General features: G+C 36.2%; 3 protein-coding genes across 10 annotated transcripts; 2 read left to right on the top strand and 1 right to left on the bottom strand.

Annotated features, from left to right (window-relative positions):
• The first annotated feature begins 711 nt into the window (after window positions 1–711).
• LOC131947264 (lon protease homolog 2, peroxisomal) lies at window positions 712–9,709 on the top strand. The gene is made up of 18 exons (XM_059308414.1): window positions 712–874; window positions 2,677–2,770; window positions 2,934–3,132; window positions 3,571–3,683; window positions 3,798–3,950; window positions 4,117–4,292; window positions 4,446–4,544; window positions 4,698–4,772; window positions 5,211–5,396; window positions 5,524–5,671; window positions 6,112–6,191; window positions 6,446–6,551; window positions 6,790–6,916; window positions 7,333–7,565; window positions 7,890–8,102; window positions 8,213–8,410; window positions 8,791–8,901; window positions 9,079–9,709. Exons 1-18 carry the CDS (start codon window positions 768–770, stop codon window positions 9,184–9,186), a joined length of 2,526 nt encoding a protein of 841 aa, XP_059164397.1. The 5' UTR covers window positions 712–767; the 3' UTR covers window positions 9,187–9,709.
• A 372-nt stretch (window positions 9,710–10,081) lies between these two features.
• LOC131947263 (NF-kappa-B inhibitor-interacting Ras-like protein 1) lies at window positions 10,082–13,611 on the bottom strand. Of its 5 annotated transcripts, none has more exons than XM_059308410.1 (8): window positions 13,403–13,611; window positions 12,694–12,902; window positions 11,941–12,036; window positions 11,780–11,827; window positions 11,311–11,406; window positions 11,080–11,173; window positions 10,865–10,951; window positions 10,082–10,441 (listed from the first exon to the last, which is right to left on the bottom strand). In XM_059308410.1, the coding sequence occupies exons 2-8, from the start codon at window positions 12,790–12,792 to the stop codon at window positions 10,374–10,376; spliced, it is 588 nt and encodes a 195-aa protein (XP_059164393.1). In that variant the 5' UTR covers window positions 12,793–12,902; window positions 13,403–13,611; the 3' UTR covers window positions 10,082–10,373. The 5 variants fall into 5 exon arrangements, with proteins under 5 accessions (XP_059164393.1, XP_059164394.1, XP_059164391.1 ...); XM_059308411.1 differs by having other exon boundaries at window positions 12,694–12,826; XM_059308408.1 differs by having other exon boundaries at window positions 12,694–12,876; window positions 13,403–13,610.
• Window positions 13,612–14,649: 1,038 nt separating this feature from the next.
• Window positions 14,650–24,095, top strand: LOC131947295 (uncharacterized). 4 transcript variants are annotated; one of them, XM_059308467.1, is made up of 8 exons: window positions 14,650–14,862; window positions 19,017–19,100; window positions 21,157–21,229; window positions 21,506–21,646; window positions 21,904–22,102; window positions 22,773–22,903; window positions 23,138–23,261; window positions 23,472–24,095. In XM_059308467.1, the coding sequence occupies exons 2-8, from the start codon at window positions 19,036–19,038 to the stop codon at window positions 23,555–23,557; spliced, it is 819 nt and encodes a 272-aa protein (XP_059164450.1). In that variant the 5' UTR covers window positions 14,650–14,862; window positions 19,017–19,035; the 3' UTR covers window positions 23,558–24,095. The 4 variants fall into 4 exon arrangements, with proteins under 4 accessions (XP_059164450.1, XP_059164449.1, XP_059164452.1 ...); XM_059308466.1 differs by having other exon boundaries at window positions 19,008–19,100; XM_059308469.1 differs by lacking the exon at window positions 19,017–19,100 and having other exon boundaries at window positions 14,654–14,862.
• Window positions 24,096–24,177: the final 82 nt, after the last annotated feature.

Genomic DNA, 24,177 nt, shown 5'->3' with positions numbered 1-24,177 from the left:
TGGAGGGGGGGGGGTAAAAGAATCTAAAAAGCTTGACGTCATTTAACAGTCCTAATAGTCTATTATTAAATACTCGTAAATTTTTTAAAAAGCGCACTGTTTCGACTCTTTTATCATACGAATATGGTTACTAAAATAAATAATACTATATTGTTCACAATTTCTAAACATTGTTCGCTAACATCTTTAATTTAGGACCGTGTTTTCATTCCACACTTACCATTATATTTTCATACTGTTCTCGTGTGCATCAACTGAGTATCAAACTTTTTGCTATATTTCTGCATGAAAATGCTTGTCACTTCTTTAGACAGAAATTATTGAATCTAGAACAATTGTGGTTCTTCCTTGAGTTTAGACATTAATACATTAAGTGTAGTGAACGCCTTTGTTAATAAGTTAATAAATAACTGGCTGTTAATTTTTTTTATATATTTTCCCTGAAATATCATTCTGGGAATTTCCACAAAGAGCTTTTTTTATATATAATGGTCAAATTTTAGTAGGCCATATGCCCGCATATAGTATTCGATATATTGGTAAAATATTTAATTCAGTAGAAAACAAACATAAACTTCAAAGAAATATTTTATTACGATACTAAATGGATGTTTTAAAAAACGCGTGTAACTCTAGAATAACTTATATAATATTAAGTTATGATATTTTAAGAAAGCTATTACTATTATAAAATGTATGGAAAATATATGTTCGTTCATTTTGGGTAGTTAGTATGTTAATGAATAAGGTCAAAGTGCGAATTAAAAATGGCATCAACAATAACAATTCCTCGTCGAATCCCTTTGCTTTTAATTACTGACAATGTTCTCTTGCCTGGATCATCAATGCGAATACCAGTGAGAAGTCTGAAAAAGTAAGTAGATCTAGCAGGCAAGTCATTTGAAAATAAATAAAACTGGTTTATGATTATTTACTACATAGATGACCGCTGGTGCACCGGACTGTAGTTGTAGTACCACAAAAAAATTCTTGGGGGACTGCCGGCACAACAAAGGCCTGTAACAGTGTAAGTGTAAAGGCCAAAGGGTTAAAACTTAAATGATTTCCATAGCTGGATTCACTTCCATAGCCTTTGTCATCGTCTCCCCCCCCCCCCCTCCCCCAATTCCAATATAATGCAGTCAGTTGTTGTTTAATTTTGTGATCTCTCCTCAAATGATTGACTCAGATTGACTATCCCTGGGACAGCTGGGACAGTAAATGAGGTAATCTATCGTTTTGGGTACGTAAAATCGCCCGCGGCTATTAATGTACGAAAACGTTACCTCATTGTCAAGGCTGTAATAGAAGTATATTGTGATATGTTTGTGTCAAATATTATAGATAAATGAATAATAAACCTAAATCAATGGCTAAATATATCAATATAGGCCAGAAATTAACTTTAAACAGCAGTGTCTGCAAGCAAGATTTGCTATATAAACAGCAGCCATTTGTAAAATAGAGTGACTTCCGCCTGAATCTTGCGCTACAAGTCTATAAAAATAAAACTTTAACAAGATGGCTGCTATAGTAAATGAGCATGGTTGCATCTGTTGGAAACATCGCTGGTGTTCATTTATTACGGAAAAGTTTTAATTCAATTGTTTAAAAACAGGTACATAAATGAAACAAGGAAACATTTTTGTATTTTTCAAAACATAAATCCTCCTCAAAATGTGAAATAATTATTAAAATGTAAGGAGTCACCTGTTTTTCACATTGCTAGTCGCGGGTGATTTTACGTACCCAAAACGATAGATTACCGTAAATGATTGACTATCCCTTGGACAGTAGATTGTAGATGGGTTTCTGTTCCCAGCTAAGGAGCCTCGTCTGATCACCCTTCTCAGGACTTATGGAGTTAGCTTTTTTTGCTATGATAAAGAAGATAGTTTGACCCTGGCTTTGCAATTTTTCCATTCTTTTAAAATGAGTTTGGACAGAAAGGAGAAAGCTATTGTCAACTATTGACTATTTTAGATACTTTTTAAACTTTTTTCATTGAAAAATAGTTTATATTTTCTTCAAAATGCCTACCTTTAGGTCTATAGGATTTTACTTTTATTAAAAAACAAACTCAAAAGGCCAGAAACAAAATATCTTACATTTATTCTTTATTCTTTTTATTGTTCTTGAGCAATTAAACTACCCCTTTCTTCCCAGAATCCACCGTCACTTCACAAACTTTTTTCCATGTTACCACTAAACTAGGCTTATTTTATATAACTCTACTTTGCTTATTCAATAAATCACGACTACTTTAAGTTTGAATTGGCTACTTTAAGCCTCAGTTGCAAAATCCTAAGAGTTGTGTACCACAGCCCTCTCCTTAAAGCCAACCCTAGATGAAGTAACTCTGTCAATGGTGTAGAAGTCAACTGTTTATTATCATTATATTACTTATTTGACAGGTGTTAGTTTATACATTACATTCTTTTAGTTAAAAGATATGCAGTTGTTGCAGATGTTTCTATTCCTTATGTCACTTGGCATGTGAAAAACTGCTAGATGTAATCTGGAAATATTTTATATAGGCCTGTGTAGAGACTACATGGGGATAAACAAAATTGTCTTCAATATTTTACTTTGAATAATTTTATCTGAATTAAAAACTAATTATGGCAAATGCATCAATTGAAATAGTAAATAAAGAATATTTTTTTTTACTGACAGTATGAACATGGTCAAAAGTAGATTACTTGGTCGCAACACATTAAGCAGTACAATTATTGGAGTTGTACCTAAGAGCAATGGATCAGATGAAGTGGTATGTAAACAATACTATGAAGCATTGCCAACAGTTCTTATGGGATTCTTCTTTAACTAGTTACTGAAAGGTGTTGTCAATAATTTTTAGGTTAAGGGATGTGGTTAGTGATATGTTTGGTAAAAAGCTTGTAAAAGTAAAGATTTTCTGGTTTGTTCTCAAGGACGAAGACCTCTCCAGTATACATCCAATTGGCACAGCAGCTGTAGTAGTACAGATAACAGGAACCAACTGGCCAAGGCCAGCTTATACTTTGCTTGTCACTGGTCTCTGTAGGTTTCGCTTGGAATCCCTTCTTCAGGAAACTCCTTACCCTGTGGCCAGTGTCAAACAGTTGGATAAGTTATCTGAAGATGACAATGGTACGTTTATAAACTGATTACTATTTGTTTATTTTGGAATTTGCTATGTTTTTCTCTTTTTCATAAAATTATTTAGCATAACGTTCACTTCAAAATGTCCATTCTCTTTTCACTCAGCTCACTCAACAACATGCACTTAGACACAAACATCTACCTTTTTTACTGTGATATTCTTATTCAGTAATGCTATTATGAAATGAGCTGGCCAGATTAGTTCATAGAAACTATGCCAATCAGTAAATGGGCAGACATTTCCTCTTCCCTTACTAATACAGAAAAATCAGCCTGACTGTTCAGCCACTGTTAAATGGCAGTAATTAAATATAATGTAAATAACAATAACAAACCTAAGATATTTACAAGCATTACTGCATGAATTCAGAGTGTTTTAAAAGTGATTCTTTTATTGCTTGGTTGCTGCTCATTTCTTGCCATCAGAAGAGGTCCAGGCCAATGAAGAGTTGGGCTCATTGGCTGAGAACTTTAGGGAACATGCTGCTAAATTAGTTGACATGCTGGACACATCCATTCCTGTTGTGGCTAAATTAAAGGTCAGATAGTTAGCCCTTTCTCATGCAAGTTATTTATAGACATAAGACTTAAATATTGTACATTGTGGAACAATGGCCCAGTTTTTGTGTAATGCTTGGCTTGTGTTTCTCTAGAAAATGTTAGACTCTGTGCCTAGTCAACATCTGCCAGATATTTGCTCGACAATTGTGAAGGCCTCCTTTTCTGAAAAAATACAAGTTCTTGATGCTATTGACTTGGCAGAGAGATTTAAAAAGGCACTGCCATTGTTAATGCGACAAATTGAGGCAAGTTTACTTTCTATCAAAATGAGATCTATAAATAAAAGTGTTGAAATATTTGTATGAGAACAATGAACAGATTTAATTTGATGCCCTATTTATATTGACATGTATATATTAAGTACTGTATATTAAACCTCATACAAAACCTAAGAAAATGTGGGATTTTCAGGGCTTGAAGCTACTAAAAAAGGCTAGGAAAGAGGGTAAAGTTGAAATTGTAACCAGAAAAGAAATCAGTCGCCCACTCAATGTACGTGGAGTTTTCCGGAAACTGGATGCAGATCTGGATGATGAAGACAGGGATGAAGATATTGATGACAACAACGATTTAGAAGCAAAGATAAAGTAAATCATTTTTTTAACATGATGTGATACTAACAGACAGCTAAAGTCCTGTGGTTAAATTTAATACTTAGTTAATGGTTGTTATAAAATAGTAATTAAGTTTCAAGCTTTACTAAAGTAAAACAAAATTAAAATATTTTAAAATTGTCGTAGAGCTGCCAATATGCCAGAGCAAGCTCATAAGTCGGCCATTAAGGAACTGAGGAGATTGAAGAAGATGCCACCACACATGCCAGAGCATGCTATGATCAGGTGACCAAAATATTAATGTATGCATATTGAGATTGTTTTAACAAAGAATGTATAGCGATAATTTGAATTTAAACATTTTTCAATTTCAAAATAAGTTTTCATTTTAACTTCAAGTATATAAAATCTTGTACTAAACAAAATTTTTTTGTTCAGGAATTACCTGGAACTTATGACAGAATTACCTTGGTCAAGAGGAACTAAAGATACATTAGACATAGCTCAGGCCAAGTAAGTTTCAGTTTTATACTTTTTGACATATTTCATTATCCTGGGTCCTTTCTATATTTAAATTTGTTGAGGCTTATTTTTACAAATTGTATAAAATTGTTTAAAGCTACTAAATAGGCTTATTTTTACAAATTGTATAAAATTGTTTAAAGCTACTAAATAGGCTTATTTTTACAAATTGTATAAAATTGTTTAAAGCTACTAAATAGGCTTATTTTTTACAAAATGTATAAAATTGTTTAAAGCTACTAAATTGTAAAGTTAAAAATATCCTATGTCAACAGGTTTGTGGGTTGTAAAACTGTTTACATGGAAGGAAACTTTTAAAAACTCTTTTTAAATCACTTGTTTTGGAATATTTCCTGAGCTTAGACTTTAAATCCTGTATTTTAAAATACCTAGTCTTTGCTGTAAGAACTTTATCCTGCTTGGTTTAAGGAGAGACCTTGATGCTGATCACTATGGATTAGAAAAACTAAAGAAAAGGGTCCTTGAGTATTTAGCTGTCCGTCAACTCAAAAATTCTCTAAAGGGGCCCATTCTGTGTTTTGTGGGACCTCCAGGTGTTGGAAAAACTAGTGTTGGACGATCTCTAGCAAACACAATGGGTCGGGAATTTCATAGGTAATTTTCTTTCCTTTAAATTTCTTGAGTAATTTTTTTCTCCACTATTTACATTTGATTTTTCAACTTAAAAAAACAATCATAGATTATGCTCTCAGATCTGATCAGTATCAACTTATATTTTCAGAATCGCTTTAGGTGGTGTATGTGACCAATCAGACATTCGTGGACATCGGAGGACGTACATTGGGTCAATGCCTGGTAGAATCATTCAAGGCCTGCGTACAGCCAACACAAATAACCCTGTGTTTTTACTTGATGAAATCGATAAATTAGTAAGTCAACAGCTTTGTCAATCCACTAAAGATAGGAAATGTGTTTCGCCTTTCTTCTTTTGTTTTCTGTTTATAAGAAAAGTTTATCAGATTAGAGTTAATGTTAATGCCATGTTTTAACCAGACAAAAAGTTAGATAGATTAGAGTTAATGTTATTGCCATGTTTTAACCAGACAAAAAGTTTATCAGATAGATTAGAGTTAATGTTATTGCCATGTTTTAACCAGACAAAAAGTTTATCAGATAGATTAGAGTTAATGTTATTGCCATGTTTTAACCAGACAAAAAGTTTATCAGATAGATTAGAGTTAATGTTATTGCCATGTTTTAACCAGACAAAAAGTTTATCAGATAGATTAGAGTTAATGTTATTGCCATGTTTTAACCAGACAAAAAGTTAGATAGATTAGAGTTAATGTTATTGCCATGTTTTAACCAGACAAAAAGTCTGCACGGGGATCCTGCTGCTGCTCTGCTGGAAGTTTTGGACCCTGAACAAAATCACAATTTTGTGGATCAGTATCCAGCACTTGTTGTCTTCTCTTGGTTCATGTTATGGTTTTAGTTCACTGAGACATGAACAGCTTCGTGTCTTATTTCTTTCTTTCGGCCAATGCTTTGTGGTCAAAAAATGTGTACATTGTATTTTCTGTCATTCAGTGTTTTATTTGTTTCAATTTCAAAATTTTAAAATTATTTTTTTTTTTGGGATTTGTTTATTTTTTTGTTGTTGTTTATGTGTAAGAGTACCATAAATTCCTTAACATTCCTTGCTATTTGAATGTGCCGTTTGATTTGTCCCAAGTGCTCTTCATAGCAACAGCCAACAATATGGCCAACATTCCACCAGCACTGCTTGATAGGATGGAGGTCATACAGGTGAGAATTGGTTGCTAAGTTACTTAATGGAGGTCATACAGGTGAGAATTTGTTGCTAAGTTACGCAATGGAGGTCATACAGGTGAGAATTGGTTGCTAAGTTACTCAATGTAGGTTATATTGGTAAGATTTTGTTATTAAAAATTAAACACTGTAGGCCATACAATGAGAATTTGTAAAATACACAAAATCAAATATAAACCCTGAAATAATGAGACACATGTTTGTAAATGTGTAGGTACCTGGCTATACCTTGGAAGAAAAAGTACATATTGCCAGAAGGCACTTGTTGCCCAAACAGCTGAAAGAACATGGATTGACTAATGATCAGCTGCAGATTCCTGACGACACTCTAGGAATAATTAGTAAGTTAAGACATTCTAGGAATAATTAGTAAGTTAAGACATTCTAGGAATAGTTAGTAAGTTAAGACACACTAGGAATAATTAGAAAGTTAAGACACTCTAGGAATAATTAGTAAGGGATATAGTTTCAAATAAAAACTTTGACTACAACCATTTCTACATCATAGACCAGAGTTTTCAGTAACCTTTTACATCTGGGGACACATACCTTGTTCATTAATTTAGTTTAAAACTTTGTAAAGAAGATGTTGATTCGGTAGTTCTCAAATGTTACATTCCTGGTCTGTAAGTCCTAAGTTCTCCTAAAACATTTGTAAATGGCTGTGTCATAAATCATGTTGTCAAGTACTAGTGTTTATTAGTCGTTCAAAAATGTATTTGAATCCAAAGCTGAAATGTTTTGCCAATGTGTGCAGTATCCAGCTACACCAGGGAGGCAGGTGTGAGGACATTGGAGCGCAGGATTGCCGCCATCTGTAGAGCTGTGGCTGTCAGAGTGCTAGAGGCTAGGAACAACCAGGGGGTGGAGACTTTGAAAGGTGGGGAGAAGGCCAAAGACAAGGAAGAGCTGAAGGATGTGTCAGCTATTGTACATCCCCCTGAGATTCCCATTGTCATAGATGAGCTGGCTGCTGAGGACATTTTAGGGGTGGGTATTTTCTTTCTCATTCTTAACAGACTTCTTATCTATCTTCATGTTTTATACACCAAAAAATGCTATCAATCTGTAACCCACCAAATGTTTTTCTACTTTTAGCCGGTCATCTTCCACGAAATATTTTTCTACTTTTAGCCGGTCATCTTCCACCAAATGTTTTTCTACTTTTAGCCAGTCATCTTCCACCAAATGTTTTTCTACTTTTAGTCGGTCATCTTCCACCAAATGTTTTTCTACTTTTAGCCAGTCATCTTCCACGAAATGTTTTTCTACTTTTAGCCAGTCATCTTCCACCAAATGTTTTTCTACTTTTAGCCGGTTATCTTCCACCAAGAAATGTCAGAGCGCTTGTCCCAGCCTGGGGTAGCCGTTGGGCTGGCCTGGACGTCTATGGGGGGTGAGATCATGTTTGTTGAGGCCACCAGGATGGCAGGGGAGGGGAAAATCACAATGACGGGACAGTTGGGGGACGTTATGAAGGAATCGGCCTCGCTGGCTCTCAACTGGGTTAGGGCCAATTCTAAAAAGGTTTGTAGATATTTGGTGTTAACAGCTTTAACCTGTTTGAAATGAGATTAAATTTAGAGCTACAAGCATTGGTCAGCTCGTTTGTCAAGGCTTATGTCTTGTGTTGTCAGCTACAGCTGGACAGCAAGAAAGATCTTCTCCAAAACACGGACGTCCACATTCACTTCCCTGCTGGAGCTGTGGGCAAAGATGGGCCCTCGGCTGGCGTAACCATAGCAACTGTGCTTACTTCCCTGTTCAGTGAAAGATGTGTACGCTCTGACACAGCAATGACAGGGGAGATCACTCTCAGAGGATTGGTGCTACCTGTATGTCACTCTTAGAGATATTTCAAATTTTTCTTTCATTGTAGTAAAAAATTACTATAAATATAAACATTATTAAACTTAAATAACTAAGCCATCCTATAATCTGTATGTAAGTACATCCAACATTTGTTTCAACCACATATGATCTTCCTTGTTTTAAATATTGTACAAGTACACATATATTTTGAAATTATGGTAACAGTTCTTATTTGTGCGTTTATCTGGATTTGGATTAATTTAATTCTGCTCATGGAATTTTATCACCTGCACAGAAATAAGTGGTACATGAAATTTTTACTTGAAGGTTGGGGATATTAAAGAGAAATTTGTATCTGTTTGAAGGTCGGGGGAATTAAAGAGAAATTTTAATCTATTTGAAGGTCGGGGGAATTAAAGAGAAGGTTCTGGCAGCCCACAGAGCAGGGATAATGCGAGTCATACTCCCCCACAGGAACAGGAAAGATCTTTATGAGATACCTGACAACATTAAGGTATGTCTCAACTGTTCAATTAAAAATGGAATTAACACAACTTTTGGGGCTATGTGTATGTCATTGTTAGATATGTTTCAAATTTTTCTATGCTGATGTTGCAATGTCTTATTTGTCCTACTGTACAGAGAGATGACTTACATCTTTGTTAACATTGTCTTGTTTGTCCAACTTTAGAGAGAGATGACTTACATCTTTGTTAACACTCTGGAGGATGTGCTAAATGCAGCTTTTGAGGATGGATTTCCTGGCATTGATAAAACAGCTGTGATATCCAAGCTATGAGAGTTGCGCCTAGGCTTCCGTCACACTTAACCAAATTGTCCATATGCCATATCAGAGATATTGAAGTTTACCAGAAACGGTAGTCGCTATAACAGAATGGTAGGCGCCATACCAGAAATTGATTGTAACTTTACTCCATTTCTATTGGTGCTAACCTGAGTAACCCTTACAGCCCTGCGCGTGTTGTTTTCTCCTTTCATTATGGTCAGGGGTATAGAATTCAACATTTCAATTCTGTTCCCATTGCCCAATCATGTGCATTTCTATTGAGTGTGGATAATGTTTACAAACACAAAACAAAGTATTTGAACTTTCACTAATGAGTGGTTATTTTAAAGAGGAAAAATTTTTAATAAAAAAATTGACAGATTTTGAATAGTTTTTTGTGTAGATTGACAGCACATTTTTATCTTGACAACCTGCCCTAGTCATGAGGGCTGAGACAGGTTGATGTAACATTTTAGGAGAAATTTTCATAAAAATCATCACTTTAATTAGATATAGCAATCTCTGATAATTACTTCATCTGTGCTTCAAATCTAGGTGTAAATATTTTAACCTGAATCAGACTGAGCGGCTACATACTGATATGCTCTAAAAGTGCTCTGAGCTGCATTAATTATTAAAATTTTGGTTAACTTATCTTGGCTGTGTGACACATTAATATATGAATTTAATGTTTATTGAGATGTTTTGTTTAAAGAATCATTTACTTTTACTTGATCTATATTATTTAGTAAGCAGATTTATTTGGTTTAGTTTAATTGTTTTTATGTTCTTTAATTAATTTTTCTCATCCTTCTCTAAGGTACAGAAAATATTACTGTCTAATAAATACTTTAAAAGCTAAATTGGAGTTTCTTTTTGTAATTCAACAAATGTCACCAAACTGCAATGAAATTTTATTAAAATTCATTTTATTTAACAAAATATGAACATGAATTTAGATGAACAACATTGAGAGAAGTACTTCATTATTTTATACTGCTCTAGACTATCACAGGTGTGTGAACAGTGATATGTGAACTACACTGTAAAGTGCCTCAAGTTCCAGCGCATGCTTATGCAGCAAGTAATCCACATCGTTGTGACTGCATGCAACTTGAATTTAGTTTGAGATCTTGAAACTGTAGATCTAACTACAAGCGCTATCAGTTGATATGACTTTTGTGCATATTCCCTAAAAATCAGTTTTTATCCAAACTATTGCCGCTTGAAGACTTTGTTTTCCGACCTGGTAAAAAGTTACTTTTTCCTGGGGAATAAAAATAGGTTTACTTAAAATATAGGTATAAAAATTGTGAAATTAAATCATAAGTTACAATACTTCTCCCTCTACAAGTACCTTTCATGCTTGAGATGGCAATTTATAATATATGGTTTCAGTTTTAAGTAATTTATGTTTTTAATTCAGTTAGCCAAATTTCATGTAACAAAGCAATGCATTTTAAAGACAGTAGTCCAAATGGCAGACAGAATTTCATGACTGTGAATATAAAGTGTGCTTGTCATTGTGTGTTCAACATTGTACCGGCCACCTTACAGGTTTTCATCTAAAAGAATCCAGCAACAGTGTAAAAAAACTACACACGATCATTCGTCTGTGCCATCTCTAATAGATTCTATTTAATTAATAAATTATTAAAGTTATAATTAAAGTAAGTTAACCCAATGTTACCTGTGGGCTGGGTTATTTTAGATGTAAGCCAGACAAATGGATCCACCAATGACTTCCTGTTGGTGACTGTTACCTCCCATAGTCTCACTGGTTGGAAAAAAAACAATGTTCAATTAAAGATCACCTTTAAGATAATGGACACTTTTGAATAAGAGATCATGATCACTTTTACAATAAGTAGTAGAGAATAAAATAAAAACAACAAAGGCGCTCACTTTTCTCTTTGACTGACCATGCCATAGCAACATCAAACTGAACTTGCCTCCGGTCATTTAATTCACTTTTGTTTCCAATAACTATTACATGGCCCTAATAATTTAAAAAAATAGTAATAAAATGGTAATAAATAAATAAATTATTAAAACATTTTTCTTTGTAAATTACATTTTAAAATACGAGTTAACTATTAAAATGTCAGATTTGAATTAAAAATAATTCTGCTATACTTCTCTTTTGTCCTTATGCTTGTCAATTTCTTTTTTTATTTTGTCAAGCCGTTTGAAAGAATCAAAATTGGTGACATCATAGACTAAAATGAATCCCTGAAACAAAAAAGCAGCTTGTCATTACATAAAGTAATTCAAAACTCCAAAAGTAACACGTTCTAACCATGATTTTACTGGTACAGACACCCATGACTAACAGATATACTTCTGCAAGAAACCCATGAACATTAACTATATGAATAACCCAGATGCTCCGTCCAAGTCCACTACAAATACTACAATGATAATGTACATAGTAATTAAATTATTGCATACTAAATACTGCTGGTCTTCCACTAAACAAATTTAGAGCTTGTTTAAACAGACACAAACAACATAACAAGTAGATTTACACTTTTAACAACAAGTTTATGAAACAATACTCAAGATAAAAATTGTACGTTAAATTTGAACCATTTGGTAAACTTACGTCTGGAAAATTCAGGTAGTGCTTGGGTAGCTCTGGTTCGACACCATCCTATAAAATATTTTATTTTATAATTTATGCATCCCATTTAACACAAACTCAAATAAATAAACACCACCATTTTTCTCAGTCTCATGGCAAAGATTTTCTAAAGCAAGACTCACTGGCATGCCCAAGTCAAATATCCGAACTTTCTCCTTCACACCTCTGTCTGTTTCTATCACTGCTGTGTAAATATCCTCCATAGTCTGGTGTGTTGGCTAGAAATGTGCAAACAATAAGTTTCAAATTTTGATTAATTAGGCCTACTGTCTAACAATGGACTCTTCTAATATTAATAAGGCCGATGCTAGCCGGAATAAGATATGCATGCGCAACGGAGAGAACTACGACTTGCCATCGCGGCGATGTTTTCGATGGTACTGCGCATGCGTGTGTTTACTACTGCAGAACCCTAAAACCAACCCTAATCCTATCCCTAATCCTAACCCTGATCCTAATCCTATCCCTAATTCTAACCCTAGCCATAAGTCACTGCGCATGAGCAGAGGTATCTTTTGCCAACTAAGTGGAGACGTTGGGGAGAAAAATCTTCTTCCGAGTAGTCACTTCGTATTAATAAACTCATATAAACAGGAGTGTTGTGTTAAATGTTGCTTAAAATCGGAGTCAATGGCGTATAACTATAATTAGTTGACACTTGACACGTATCCTTAATTGTGATGGAGGCGTGGTCGAGTCGGCAACAGCTCATAGTTGATAAATTCAAAAAAGTCTCGAGTTCAAACCCTCTGGCCTCTGGCAGATAAGACTCTATCCCTTCCAACACTAAAAATTAAGAACGAAGAAGTAATTAGTAAGTAATTACTAATTACTGTAAACTGTAAACTTATAAAAAGTAAATAAAAGTCACTTACTGACTCAACAATATGGTTCCCATAAAGCAGTTGCTCTAGTATTGCAGTTTTTCCAACACCAGTGCAACCACAGAGTAAAATTTTATTTGATTTTCCCATCCTTTTTTAAGGGGTGGGCACCGTGGGGGGTATGCTTAGTCTTGGAGGTAATCTATCGTTTTGGGTACGTAAAATCGCCCGCGACTAGTAATGTGAAAAACAGGTGACTCCTTAAATTTTCATAATTATTTCACATTTTGAGGAGGATTTGTGTTTTGAAAAATACAAAAATGTTTCCTTTTTTCATTTATGTACCTGTTTTCAAACAATTGAATTAAAACTTTTCAATAATAAATGAATACTAGCGATGTTTGCAACAGATGCAACTGTGCTCATTTACTATAGTAGCCATCTTGTTTAAGTTCTTTCTTTGTTAACTTATAGCGCGAGATCAGGGGAAGGCAACTCTATTTTACAAATGGCTGCTGTTTATATAGGAAATCCTGCTCGCAAACACTGCTGTTTAAAGTTAATTTCTTGCCTATATTGATATATTTAGCTATTGATTTAGGTTATTTATTCATTTATCTATAATATTTGACACAAAGATATCAAAATATACTTCTATTAAAGCCTTGACAATGAGGTAACTTTTTCGTACATTACTAGCCGCGGGCGATTTTACGTACCCAAAACGATAGATTACCGTCTTGGATAATACTTTACTTACTAGATCTATTATTTTAATTCAATATAAATCATTTTAAAGGCGACATTTTGTTCACATTTGTTCGTGAACTTTAAAAAATTTCGGGTTACTCGACTCTATTTAATAATTAATTAGAATAGATTCTAGGCTTAAATTCATAATAACACCTTTCGGGTCGAGTAAGTTTATTTACGGAAATTCATTTACTTCCGCTTCCTAGAATATAAAAACTAGCCTTAAAAGCTAGATTCTAGTGGCTATTTAAAAATCCGACATAGAAAATCAAGGGCTGGGGAGAGGCACAATTTTTTTTAAATAATTCATTTTATATGTTTTAAACTATATAAACAAATTTAATTTTTAATATAGAATTCTAGATCTATAAATAATAGCCACATAATGTTTTTTTTTATTGCAAACCACGCGAAACAGACATTAAAACTTCGGTGAGAGAGAGAGTGTGTAGCCTATAATATAACTTATAAGCCTTTTTCTTTTTAGGCAGTTGGGGAACAGACCCCCCTCTTCCTTTCCCCCCCCCCCCACCTCCTTAGTATGGTGGCTTTTTTGTTACTCAAAAATTGTAAAATAGAAACCTAACCCATATATTGCTAGATATTTTAAGTTAAATGTTATCGCCGTTTAATACACGATCGTCGCTCCCCTTGTCCACATAACCTGGCTACGCCACAGAGGCACCTAGGTCTAGGGTTGAGCTCATCTAGGTCCATGGTGCTAATCTATGCCCAGGATGAAGCTAATCTAAGTCCATGGTGCTAATCTATGCCCAGGATGGAGCTAATCTAAGTCTAGGCCCAGGATAGGTAGAATCTCAAATTGTACCAGGGCGTCACTAGGTCAGTTGTCACCTGGTGCTGTAACTGATGGTGTCAGCCCCCCCCCCCCCTCTCCAATAATGTTGCATTTTCCATTTGGTATCATTTGGTATATTATTTAGTTTAATTGGATAAAACTTTTTTTTACATTAAATTCTACGATTTTTCGATTTGGTGTCACCCCCAAAATGGTCACTTTAGTGCGGGCTGGAATTCTTGAGTAACTTGAAAAAGAAGTGTAGTGTAAATTGTCCGACGAATGTGTTAATAGTTCACACACAGCACTACGGTGGACTTCTCCTCCACGCCACGGCAGGCTTTCACGGGGAAACAGGGGCAGACCACCCTAGGTACGCCACTGTTTCAACGTGAAACAGAAGTTCTTTTCTCCCCACATTTGCAACTTTCCCAACGGCTATGTGACGGGTACCCAAATTTATGGTAACACTTTCAAAGGTTGTAGCGAAAACTAATCGATAAATGGTATTGGTGGAACGCGTCACCAAGACGACACTCGTAAACAAACGGTTTGATACTGACTATCAACTAAAATATTGCACTAGAGTAACAACTCTAGCGATCATTCATTAACGATTGATTTATTTTTAAAAAGAACCATAATTGAATTGTGAAGCCAACACATTCGTAAGTAGTTCTCAACTAATCTAATTATGTATTTAATTTTTAAAAAGTAAGATTAATGGAACGATCATAGCTTACACGCAACGGTCATTTGTAAACCTGTTTTTCTAATATAATAAACCTTGTACGCCCGCGGTAATTTACTTATTTTTATTGTTGCACGTAGGTTTAATTATTAATTGCTAATGTGTTACGTTCACTGGGAGCTCTTAAGACAAAAATGTAAACCAATAGACCGAGCCTTACAAAGTCTCGATTAGAATCCTGTGAATGATACCAATCAATAAATTGATTACGTTTAGCAGAGTGCCGTTATATATTGTAAGCATAGTATTATGTTTATGCCATTGTGGACCTAAAGATATAATTATAATCAGCTAGATCTATGTCTGTAGTTAAATAAATTCATGAAAAAAAAAATCACAGATATTTAAAAAAAACATTGCACATTAAGGCCAGCCTACTTTATTTTTAAATGAAGAACAAATGAAGTCTGTACTGATCTGACCTGGATCAACATGCATGGCTGGAAGCTAATAATATTGTATTGACAAAAAGTCCGGCCTTTCATACACATTTTACCCTCCACCCCCCCCCCCCCCCCTTTGCTCACACCCTCACATTTCATAACAAAAGTCCGATCCTCTCCAACAGTGTGATGTTATTTTAGTAGGTCGGCCCCAATACGAAATTAGGACAGTTGTAAGCTTCATTGTATCAGATATTGTCAGACAATGTCATTCGCAACAGGTGTGTCAAGCAGTGTCACTGACAACAGGTGTGTCAAATACTGCCACTTACAACAGGTGTGTCAAGCAGTGTCACTGACAACAGTGTGTCAAATATTGTCACTGACAACAGGTGTATCAAATATTGTCACTGACAGCCAAATTGCGTCAGAGCATGTTATAGCCGTGTCTGTCATCACTAGGTGTGGTCATAGATAGGACGACCCAGAGGCGTAGCTAGGGGAGGGTGGGTGTGGCGGCCGCCTGCTTGCCGACAGTATAGGGGCGCCGAACTGGGCAGAAAACAAATTTAAAATCCTCATTGTGAGCTGCATTATGAAATTATACACGGTCGAAATTAAGAAAATCGACTGTTAATTGGCTTTAGGGGCTTATGTTATATTTTTCTACATCAACTGTGTTACACCAACATTAAAAAAAAGTTAAGGGACAGTGTCTCACAAAAAGCACTCCCGAGTCTAGACCTTTCCTAATTGGGATGGGGGCGCTTGTTGCCAATGTGAATTATTATACACATGGGGAGGGGACGGCTAGTTCGCCCCGGGCTCTGGAATGGGTCGCTACGCCTCTGGGGCGACTTGAGTTTTAAGTGGCATTTTCATTTAGTAATCCACAGTTTACACCTTACATCTGACACACTAAATATGTTGATTTTTTAAAAACTAGATGAGCCGCCTATATAAGCAATTACTTTTCCGCCGTAGACAAAGCATGCAAACATAAGTTGTAGCAAAGTTTTAGAAGAACTCTCATCAAGATTTTCTCGGGGCCCGTAACTGTTACACAAAAACAACCGTGAAATTTAAAGCTCTAAGTATCTAGGCCAGTGTTAATATCTAATTTTAGAAGCTACATGAATGCAAACGCCAGTTTTTGCTGTCGTCAACACCGATCAAGTCTAACGGTACAAAAGAATCGATAGAAACTTGTGCCATTCACTTCTTAGCGCTAAACGTCAAGAGATCTGCAACTTGAGCATGGCCCAGAGTGCCAATCACGTCGTAGAGGGACCAGCTCCACTAACATGTGTAAACATAGGCAGGTCAAGTAGCATTCAACATGCTTCAAGGATCTCAACGGCCCCATAGACTAGGTTTTGAATCGCCATTAAACTCGGATCTGCGTTGTAACATCAGAAAAACAGATTATCAACGTAGAGTAGAAAGACGAAAGGTCGTGTAGTTACGAAACGAAATAGCGAAAGAACAAATCGTCCGTTTTTTAGCTTACAGTTGTGACGTCATTCCAAACCGTTGTGACGTTATTTTTATGAAAGAGATATGGGCGGGTTATTCACACAGAGGTGTCTAGATAAAGGAAACCACAGATGTGTCTAGTTAAAGGGAACCATAGAGGTGTCTAGTTAAAGGGAACCACAGGGGTGTCTAGATAAAGGGAACCACTGAGGTGTCTAGTTAAAGGGAACCACATAGGTGTCTAGATAAAGGGAACCACAGAAGTGTCTAGATAAAGGGAACCACAGAGGTGTCTAGTTAAAGGGAACCACAGGGGTGTCTAGATAAAGGGAACCACTGAGGTGTCTAGTTAAAGGGAACCACATAGGTGTCTAGATAAAGGGAACCACAGAAGTGTCTAGTTAAAGGGAACCATAGAGGTGTCTAGATAAAGGGAACCACAGAAGTGTCTAGATAAAGGGAACCACAGAAGTGTCTAGATAAAGGGAACCACTGAGGTGTCTAGTTAAAGGGAACCACATAGGTGTCTAGATAAAGGGAACCACAGAGGTGTCTAGATAAAGGGAACCATAGAGGTGTCTAGATAAAGGGAACCACAGAGGTGTCTAGATAAAGGGAACCACAGAGGTGTCTAGATAAAGGGAACCACAGAGGTGTCTACATAAAGGGAACCATAGAGGTGTCTAGATAAAGGGAACCACAGAGGTGTCTAGATAAAGGAAACCACAGAGGTGTCTAGTTAAAGGGAACCACAGAAGTGTCTAGATAAAGGGAACCACTGAGGTGTCTAGATAAAGGGAACCACAGAGGTGTCTAGATAAAGGGAACCACAGAGGTGTCTAGTTAAAGGGAACCACAGAGGTGTCTAGTTAAAGGGAACCACATAGGTGTCTAGATAAAGGGAACCACAGAGGTGTCTAGATAAAGGGAACCACAGAGGTGTCTACATAAAGGGAACCACAGAGGTGTCTAGATAAAGGGAACCACAGAAGTGTCTAGATAAAGGGAACCACAGAGGTGTCTAGTTAAAGGGAACCACAGAGGTGTCTAGATAAAGGGAACCACATAGGTGTCTAGATAAAGGGAACCATAGAGGTGTCTAGATAAAGGGAACCACAGAAGTGTCTAGATAAAGGGAACCACAGAGGTGTCTAGATAAAGGAAACCATAGAGGTGTCTAGATAAAGGGAACCACAGAGGTGTCTAGATAAAGGGAACCATAGAGGTGTCTAGATAAAGGGAACCACAGAGGTGTCTAGATAAAGGAAACCATAGAGGTGTCTAGATAAAGGGAACCACAGAGGTGTCTAGATAAAGGGAACCATAGAGGTGTCTAGATAAAGGGAACCATAGAGGTGTCTAGATAAAGGGAACCACATAGGTGTCTAGATAAAGGGAACCACAGAGGTGTCTAGATAAAGGGAACCACAGAGGTGTCTAGATAAAGGGAACCACAGAGGTGTCTAGATAAAGGGAACCACAGAAGTGTCTAGATAAAGGGAACCACAGAGGTGTCTAGATAAAGGGAACCACAGAGGTGTCTAGATAAAGGGAACCACAGAGGTGTCTAGATAAAGGGAACCATAGAGGTGTCTAGATAAAGGGAACCACAGAAGTGTCTACATAAAGGGAACCACAGAGGTGTCTACATAAAGGGAACCACAGAGGTGTCTAGTTAAAGGGAACCACAGAGGTGTCTAGATAAAGGGAACCACAGAGGTGTCTAGATAAAGGGAACCACAGAGGTGTCTAGATAAAGGGAACTAGAACACAAAAGAGGCCCAATACTACGAGGGTGCAGTGTACCACTTGGGGAGGGTACGGTGCACAATTTGAGGAGTGCAAGGTGCATCATTAGAGGAGGGTATGTGCTTTAAAAAATTCAATATTCCATTGCGGTTCTTAGCATTTTTGGAAGAACCCCACCAGTTTCATAGTCGCATTCACCGAACCCTTGTAAATAATCATCCGCATTGACAAAATCGGATCGTGAATCATGTCGGGTGTCCCCTGGGGTTCTATAGAACCCAGTTTAAGAACCACTGCTATAGCAGAATAGTCAAATATGGAGAACCCTACAGGTAACGATTATGTGAAGGGGAAGCACATCAATGGATCTCCTTTGCCAACACTTTCTATGAGCAGTTGCATTTCAGATCTAGAGTCCCTTACTCACAAAAAGTTCATTTATTTCTGCTTGCAGTACTTGCAGTACTAAAGAACTAAATAGCATGTCGGCCTGTGTTGCCAATCACAAATGCGGCAAGTCGTCTGGTAAATGTGAGACCCCAAAATGGTAGGTCAAACAGGTTTGATTGCTCGAATATCAAAACCATTCTGTAAAATATCTGTAGTGTTTTTGGTTTATAGATATACAGTGTGATTATAGGAAAATTTGAATTTTTCTATATTATGGCCTGCCCCAAAGTGGAGTATGTACGAGGCAGAGTTTCTTTCAGCGATTTTTCTCCGGGGTAGCGGGTAGCTCTAAATGTGTACCATACACCTTTAGTTAGCTATATATGTGTACAACTTTAGTTAGCTGAAAGAAGTGTGTACAAGTCAGCTTTAGTTAGCTGAAAGAAGTGTGTACAAGTCAGCTTTAGTTAGCCCAAAGTGTGAAAGACCCGCCTTTTGTGCACTGAACAACACTAATGTAAAGCAAATGCGTGACGTAAATTTTCCATAGCAACGTTTGTTATTGAAAAGTAACAATTCGATGTTGTTTCTTTCAACTGCAGACAGACAGCAAAGAACTTTGGTTTCTCAGGTATTGGGGGTAAATAGACCTACTAGTCTAGTAAATGTTTCTGTTTTAGTTTTTGTTATCGTTATGTCAGCCTTCTCTATCAGTTTACAGTTTATAATAGATCTAGATACAGATTCAAATCTAGATCTCAAAAATTTAATTAGACACGAGAAATTAGGCATCTACTTTAGTCTTTATGCCTTTACTCTTACCATAGCTAGACTAGTTGGTGTTACAGTACTGTTACTGGCTGTAACAATCAACACTTACAAGTGGGATGTATATCTGTAGATACCTTTTTATATTGATCTAATACTAGATCTAGATAACTGTTAACTAGTGTTAACCAAAGTCATGACTGAGCACCACTTAATCTGCTCACACCTTTGACTGTGGTCGAGACTGAATATATAAGAAGCTCACATGTAGACAGTAATAGTTATTAGTGTAGTGTTAGTGTTACTTTTCCTTTAGACAACCTGATGGTAGCCATACCGTCCACAACGATAACCACGTGTGTGGGTCAGCTTTACCAATGTATGGGTGAACTTAATCATGTGTGTAGGCCAAATTTACCCAGTGTGTGGGTCAACTTTACCCTGTGTGTGGGTCAACTTTACCCAATGTGTGGGTCAACTTTACCCAGTGTGTAGGCCAAATTTACCCAGTGTGTGGGTCAACTTTACCCCGTGTGTGGGTCAACTTTACCCAGTGTGTGGGTCAACTTTACCCAGTGTGTGGGTCAACTTTACCCTGTGTGTGGGTCAACTTTACCCTGTGTGTGGGTCAACTTTACCCTGTGTGTGTCAACTTTACCCAATGTGTGGGTCAACTTTACCCAGTGTGTGGGTCAACTTTACCCTGTGTGTGGGTCAACTTTACCCAGTGTGTGGGTCAACTTTACCCAGTGTGTGGGTCAACTTTACCCTGTGTGGGTCAACTTTACCTAGTGTGTGGGTCAACTTTACCCAATGTGTGGGTCAACTTTACCCAATGTGTGGGTCAACTTTACCCAATGTGTGGGTCAACTTTACCCTGTGTGTAGGCCAGCTTTATCTAGTGTGTGGGTCAACTTTACTCGTGTGTGGGTCAACTTTACTCAGTGTGTAGGTCAACTTTACCTTGTGTGCGTCAACTATTTAGGATAACCCTGTTTGGGGTCAGCTTTATTTAGGATAATGGGTTCCCCCATAAATGGCATCCATTTTCTCCCATCACCAAACAAAGCCAGATCGCTACCCGATAAAACACCTCCGTACAACTCCCCTTAAGAAGTGTGGTCATCCATTCATATTGCTATGTTAGATGCGTAGTTATCTGCAGATGTTTGGTTATCTATACAGCCTCCTATGATAGATGTGTGGTCATCCATTCATATTGCTATGTCAGATGCGTGGTTATCTGCAGATGTTTGGTTATCTATACAGCCTGCTGTGATAGATGTGTGGTCATCTACTCATATTGCTATGATAGATGTGTATTTATCTATAGAAGTGTGGTTACCTATAGATGTTTTATTATCTATACAGCCTGCAAACACATCCGTTCCGTAGGGAAAAGTGACTCTGATTGGTGATTTTGACTTGATTTACTTTATCCCTAGTTGTAATTCAAAGATGAATCGGAATCAAAACGAGTGTGCCAGGGACGCTAGCCACGCCCTATCTGCTCAGGAGGTATGAAATTTACAGACAGATTTAGTCTATGGGCATAAGTAGCCCACCCTAGTGACAATGTAGCCATAATGTGTCAAGTCATACTTATCCTTTAGCCTTATTATGATAAGATGTAATAATATGTATTTATACTAAAACGGTTGGGGGGGGGGGGTGGCATCAAAACTCCTATTTGTTAGCAGGCTTATTAAACTCGACCCTAAGCTACATTATGCAATTGCTAATTATAATATAATATAAACTTCTTTACTGATCATATGCCTGCAACTATTGCAGTATCCTGCAGCAAATGGACAGGTGATTGTTTTCATGAGATACAAGGCTGAGATGGACAGACGAATTCGAAATGCACTCATCCGTATGTCTGGTCGCATCAAGCAGTATGGACCTGGCCACATTGTGGGAATTGCCAATAAGGTAAGCGCGTCGTTTCAAAACTGTATAGGCCTAAAGTTAAATTACTTAAATTAAAAATCTAGACTTGATCTAGATCTAGAATCTAGATCTAGATCTAGATTACTTAATGGAACAAATCACAATAGGTTTTTCCAGTCTAGTCTAGAGAGAAAATAGTAGGCCTACCTATACTAATCAATCTACAATTATAATTTTAAAGTATATAGATGATAGATATTATTATTTTATTATAGGCTAATCAACCTTTGTTCTGTTAGGTTACTGTTGTCGAATCACCTCCACACAGTGAGTGGCTGCAGCGAGATGATTGGTGCTTTGCTGTGTTTGCCTTCCCCAACGAACGTCTAGCCAATCTTTGGTACGTCAGTGAACCAGAACTGAGACAACACGACTTTCTCCCACCCAGTGATGGTGTGCAGCTCTTCTCAATGGACATAAGATATCTGCCACAGATGGGTAATGCATCTCTTATGTTTTGTTCACTATTATTTACGATCTATCATTTATTCACAGGAACATCCATCTTATTCAAAAAATGTAGGCTAGGGACCCAGAAGTGTCAGTGCAGGGTGAACAAAAATAAATACTTAAATTTAACTGAATTTTTCAAATCATAATAATAATAAATAATATTTTATAATAATTATCATTTTTAGGCTGCTTAAATTAAATATTTAAACTCGTTTTAAATACTTAATCTATAATCTATATTATTAATAAAATAAATAATTCAATATAGATCTAGAATATAAATACATGCATCATTTGTTAAATAATAGTAAAATACAATCCAAAGAAAATCAAGCACCATTTCAAGAGGTGTTTGTTTAAGACATAAGTACTAATTTAGTAATTTTGTAAATTTACAGATCTATTAATAAATTATATTATAATGAGTGATAAAAAATATCAATTCTTGGAAGATGTAATTTCACAAAAAAGTCTGTCTAAAGTCAGTTTGCATGGTGGCCATTGGCTGTTGTAGTTTACTTATTTTGTGGCGTTGAATTTCTTATAAATAATATATGTGTAATAAGTAGGATGATCTTTGGTTACTGATAAAAAGTAATGGTAGTGGAAATAGCCTGTAGTGTTTATATTTGATAATTGCACCTTCTCAATCTAGGCAAGAACACATTCAACTGGATGGAGCTATCAGACATCAAGAGCAAATCTTACCTACAGTCTGAATACATTGACAAAGCTGCCAGGCTTCTGGACTCCAAGTGTGTCAACCACGGGGTTGTCTTTGTCAAGGTAAACAGTCAACACTTTCATGCTTCAAGTGTGTGTAATGTAATCAAAACAAAGTATTGCTGAAATCCTGTGATAGATGTCACTGAAATAGACATAATTTCTTATGTAAGGCTATGTAGTAGATTCATTCTTTTAATATGTGTCACTGAAATGGACATTATTTCTTGTGTAAGTCTGTATTGTAGATTAAATCTTTTGATAAGTGTCACTGAAAAGGATTTGATTCTTATGCAGGACTCTGTTGTAGATGATAAACTGAACAGGATGAAAGACACATGGATTCCATACAAGACAATGACCAACTTTGCCCTCCATATGTATGACAATGAAGATCAGTTTTGGAGTATTTACAACAGTTGTAAGTGATCTAACTAAAATTACCAAGTTTTATTTAGCTTATGTGTGGTACTTCTTTGTTCTTAATTGTAATGTTGAAAGAGGTTTCCTCCAACACAATTAAGAATTACGTGTCAACTGGTTGTTGACTCTGGTTAACTACTTAATGACTTAAAATATTTTTTATAGCATAACGACACCAAAATAAGTCAATTGTGCTAATCTGTTGCAGCGGAGTACAGGCCGCTACGTGAGGCCAGACACCAACTGTGCAACACCACATCTCTACTCTTCACTGTGGACCCTCGTATTGCCTAAATATTTAATAGTGTCAACATTTGTGAAGCTCATTTGACTTACATTACTAGTGAACATGATTACTGAAAGTGGTCCTTGTGTACAACTGTAGTTTACAAATCAATAGCTCTGTTAGCCTGTTGAGACCATCATTGAACTGCACAGCAGACTGTCACTTTATATACTGGTTATATCTTCATCTCAGTTCAAGTAAAAACTACTTGTTCTCTTGGTATGCTCTTCCATTTATATTGTTATAAAGAACTTTGTTAAAGACTGCACCAGATAAAATGATGTTTTGGAATTTATTTTAGAAGAAATTAAAATTAACAGAATCAGCTATTTTTACTTGCTTTCCATGAGACCAAACACTATTGTTAAATTGTATTGGATTACAGTTTTGGACAATGTTATTACTCAACTGTGATAAAATTTGAATTCTCTTTCAATTTGTTTAGAACACACATCTTTAGGTATTACAAAAAACATTTTATATTATTTATTATTATACTAATATAGTTGTGTATACTTTAAAATTAATAAATTTCATTTTTCTACATTATATTGTTTTTTGTTCAGCAGTACTAACTTCTATTTATACTCTGAAAGAATTATGAATTTAACCAAAACTGAATTCCCCT

Source organism: Physella acuta, unplaced genomic scaffold (assembly GCF_028476545.2).
Source record: "Physella acuta isolate Inbredline_101_S28 unplaced genomic scaffold, ASM2847654v3 ptg000591l, whole genome shotgun sequence".
Classification (NCBI taxonomy): Eukaryota; Metazoa; Mollusca; class Gastropoda; family Physidae; genus Physella; species Physella acuta.
Note: the sequence above shows the minus strand (reverse complement) of the source record. Positions and strands in the feature narration are given on the sequence as shown.

Bases quoted from the DNA above. Each gene is read 5' to 3' on its own strand.
- LOC131947264 (XM_059308414.1), top strand. From the start codon at position 768: ATGGCATCAACAATAACAATTCCTCGTCGAATCCCTTTGCTTTTAATT. The intron at 875-2,676 runs GTAAGTAGATCT...TTTTACTGACAG, and splicing joins CCAGTGAGAAGTCTGAAAAA to TATGAACATGGTCAAAAGTA. The intron at 3,133-3,570 runs GTACGTTTATAA...TCTTGCCATCAG, and splicing joins GTTATCTGAAGATGACAATG to AAGAGGTCCAGGCCAATGAA.
- LOC131947263 (XM_059308410.1), bottom strand. From the start codon at position 12,792: ATGGGAAAATCAAATAAAATTTTACTCTGTGGTTGCACTGGTGTTGGA. The intron at 12,037-12,693 runs GTAAGTGACTTT...GCACATTTCTAG, and splicing joins GGAACCATATTGTTGAGTCA to CCAACACACCAGACTATGGA. The intron at 11,174-11,310 runs GTATAGCAGAAT...TTAAATTATTAG, and splicing joins AGCATAAGGACAAAAGAGAA to GGCCATGTAATAGTTATTGG.
- LOC131947295 (XM_059308467.1), top strand. From the start codon at position 19,036: ATGTCGGCCTGTGTTGCCAATCACAAATGCGGCAAGTCGTCTGGTAAA. The intron at 19,101-21,156 runs GTAGGTCAAACA...CTTTATCCCTAG, and splicing joins AAATGTGAGACCCCAAAATG to TTGTAATTCAAAGATGAATC. The intron at 22,103-22,772 runs GTAATGCATCTC...TTCTCAATCTAG, and splicing joins AAGATATCTGCCACAGATGG to GCAAGAACACATTCAACTGG.